The following is a 2262-nucleotide window of genomic DNA, read 5'->3' on the forward strand; positions in this document are numbered from 1 at the left end:
ATAAAACAAATAATAGGATAAGTCACTTTTTCCCTACAGTTTGAAATAACGCATCGGATTGAAGTAGATGCAAATGATGAAGAAATAATATATGAACCACATCCCAGTGTCTGCATGGAGGTAAGCAGAACAGCTAAATGTTTGACTTAAGTCTTGCTCGCTTAAAATTCATGATATTGTGGCATTTCGCTATAAATAAATAGAACAATATGGTCTAACTGTTAGAATACTGTCCCACAATAGTTCATCTTCTAATATTTTCAAATTAATACTAATAATAGTTACAGTAACATTTTTAAGGTGTTTTACATTAGGAAAACCATTAAAAATGATGTTTTGCCGAACCTAATAATTATTTTATCTTATGTAGTCTATAATATAAGCTCTGATGAGGAAAATAGAATTTACATGCAACAAAACAATAGTAATACCACTGTTATTTACTGCCATTTCCCACAAAATATAAGATTCACTTTGAACAAAACACTTCCATGCTATTGTTAAATGGAACAAAACAATTGAAAATAAGCCATGAATTTAAAATAATAATATTTTGTTATTTAGGTATTAAACTACCTGAAGAATCAACTGAGGACTGTGTATGGTACAACAGAAGGGATCGGCTACAAGCTACGCGTCTTGTGCAGCGTATGTCAACCAACACAGCAACCTCATCTGCATGATCTTGAGGATTGTCTGAAACAAGATAAGGTTTCGTGCGGAAAGATGTCAATGAAGACGTTTCGTTTCAAAAGACTGTTTTCAACAGGTTAGTGACGAAATGTTGATTTGAAGTAAATGAAATAAGAATCATGGTGAAATGATGATAATAATTCTAATGCAATTATCTTTAATATAATTATTACATTTACTTTCCATTAAAACTAGAATTTGTCGAAGAGATCAAGAATTTTCAGGCCGTTCAATCATTGATTATTGAACTTGGAACGAGGAAGTTGAAGGAATTCTTCTTAAAAACAACACAGCAAACGAGCTCATCTGTTGTCGAATTCTTGAAGAATGAGAAAGAAAACGGAAGCTTTGCAAGTATGGCGGACTTCCAAGATAAAGTGTTCTCATCAGATGCAGACATTAATACTTTTGACATTGACATCCTGATAACATTGATCCGTTACTGTTGTAGATTCACGTATCCCGATGACATCTGGGATCAACCGGATAAAATAGATAATCCCGAACTCGCAAATCTTATCCGTATCCAACAGTATAAAAACACTAAATTAGATGGGAATACAAGTTGTAAAATACCAGCCAAGGATTTTGATGAGGAGTGGAAAGAAGTAAAAGAAATCCTCTTGGATCTTGGTGTTCCATCTATAGACATCGAAGACGTGCGCCTTAGAAAAGGTAAACAATAAATGAATAGAATTCTTATCTGAAAATGCTCTCTTATTGTCCTCTTTAAAATTTCTTTGTACTCTTAACTTTCTTTGTTGCTTTCCTTTCAATAGGTTTTGATAAGACTGCAATTCAAGAAATGCAAAACTTCCAAACGATCATGTTACTTGTTGTTGGCCTTGGTACACATGTGATGAGGAAGTACTTTCTACGAGTTCACAATCTGAAAGAGGGAGATGCTGGACAGTTTCTGATGAGTATGAAAAGTAGATTTACAAAAGAAGCAAGGTTGTTTAAAGACCAGAGGAACAAAATGTTTACACCAAATGCAGACATTAATGACTTTGATATTTCAATCATGATCAAAATCATTCGCTACTGCCACTGCGGCAATCCACTTCCGGATTCGTTTTGGTCACAACCAGATGAAAAGCTTGACAGCGAACTGGCAAATTTAGTTAATATCCATCACTACAGAAATACAAAGCTTGCACACACAGCGACTCCAAGGATGTCAACAAAGGAGTTTGATGCAGAATGGAAGAATCTGACATCCATATTCCAAGGAGTTGGCCTTTCCATGGAAGACATTGATCAATATAAACGAATTCGATTATCAATCTAACTTGATCAATGCCAACCATCTGCTTTGACACATTACTGCACAAGCTTGGATTTGATTTTCTGTATGTCACCTAGAATTAAATGTAAATATATAAACTAATGTATATAATACGAAGTACATATGTTTTTCTATATAACTCAAAATTATCTTCTGTAATTTCGACCCCAAGATATGAATACCCATTGTATGGAAGGTGTCACCGGTTCTACAGACCAAAATTTATTGAAAGCGGCCAAACCGTTTGTCACTAGTAACGGTAGCGTTTCCAATTCTTGCCA

The 2262-nt window shown here is 34.4% G+C and overlaps 2 protein-coding genes across 2 annotated transcripts in view; both read left to right on the top strand.

Annotated features, from left to right (window-relative positions):
* Positions 1–49, top strand: part of LOC117121184 — a 14675-nt gene extending 14626 nt beyond the window's left edge. The window contains exon 17 of the mRNA XM_033266297.1: positions 17–49. Within this exon, the coding sequence (XP_033122188.1) occupies positions 17–49 (33 nt within the window). The remainder of the gene's footprint in view (positions 1–16) is intronic.
* LOC117121185 lies at positions 41–2256 on the top strand. Its single transcript, XM_033266298.1, has 4 exons — positions 41–120; positions 565–769; positions 889–1368; positions 1473–2256. Exons 1-4 carry the CDS (start codon positions 115–117, stop codon positions 1982–1984), a joined length of 1203 nt encoding a protein of 400 aa, XP_033122189.1. The 5' UTR covers positions 41–114; the 3' UTR covers positions 1985–2256.
* Positions 2257–2262: the final 6 nt, after the last annotated feature.

Source organism: Anneissia japonica, unplaced genomic scaffold, assembly GCF_011630105.1.
Source record: "Anneissia japonica isolate Jap-2015-1 unplaced genomic scaffold, ASM1163010v1 scaffold993_len1110182_cov180, whole genome shotgun sequence".
Lineage (NCBI taxonomy): Eukaryota > Metazoa > Echinodermata > Crinoidea > Comatulida > Comatulidae > Anneissia > Anneissia japonica.

Excerpts from the sequence above, each read along its gene's own strand:
- LOC117121185 (XM_033266298.1), top strand. Across the intron at positions 770-888 it reads CAAAAGACTGTTTTCAACAG|AATTTGTCGAAGAGATCAAG; the intron begins GTTAGTGACGAA and ends CATTAAAACTAG. Across the intron at positions 1,369-1,472 it reads AGACGTGCGCCTTAGAAAAG|GTTTTGATAAGACTGCAATT; the intron begins GTAAACAATAAA and ends TCCTTTCAATAG.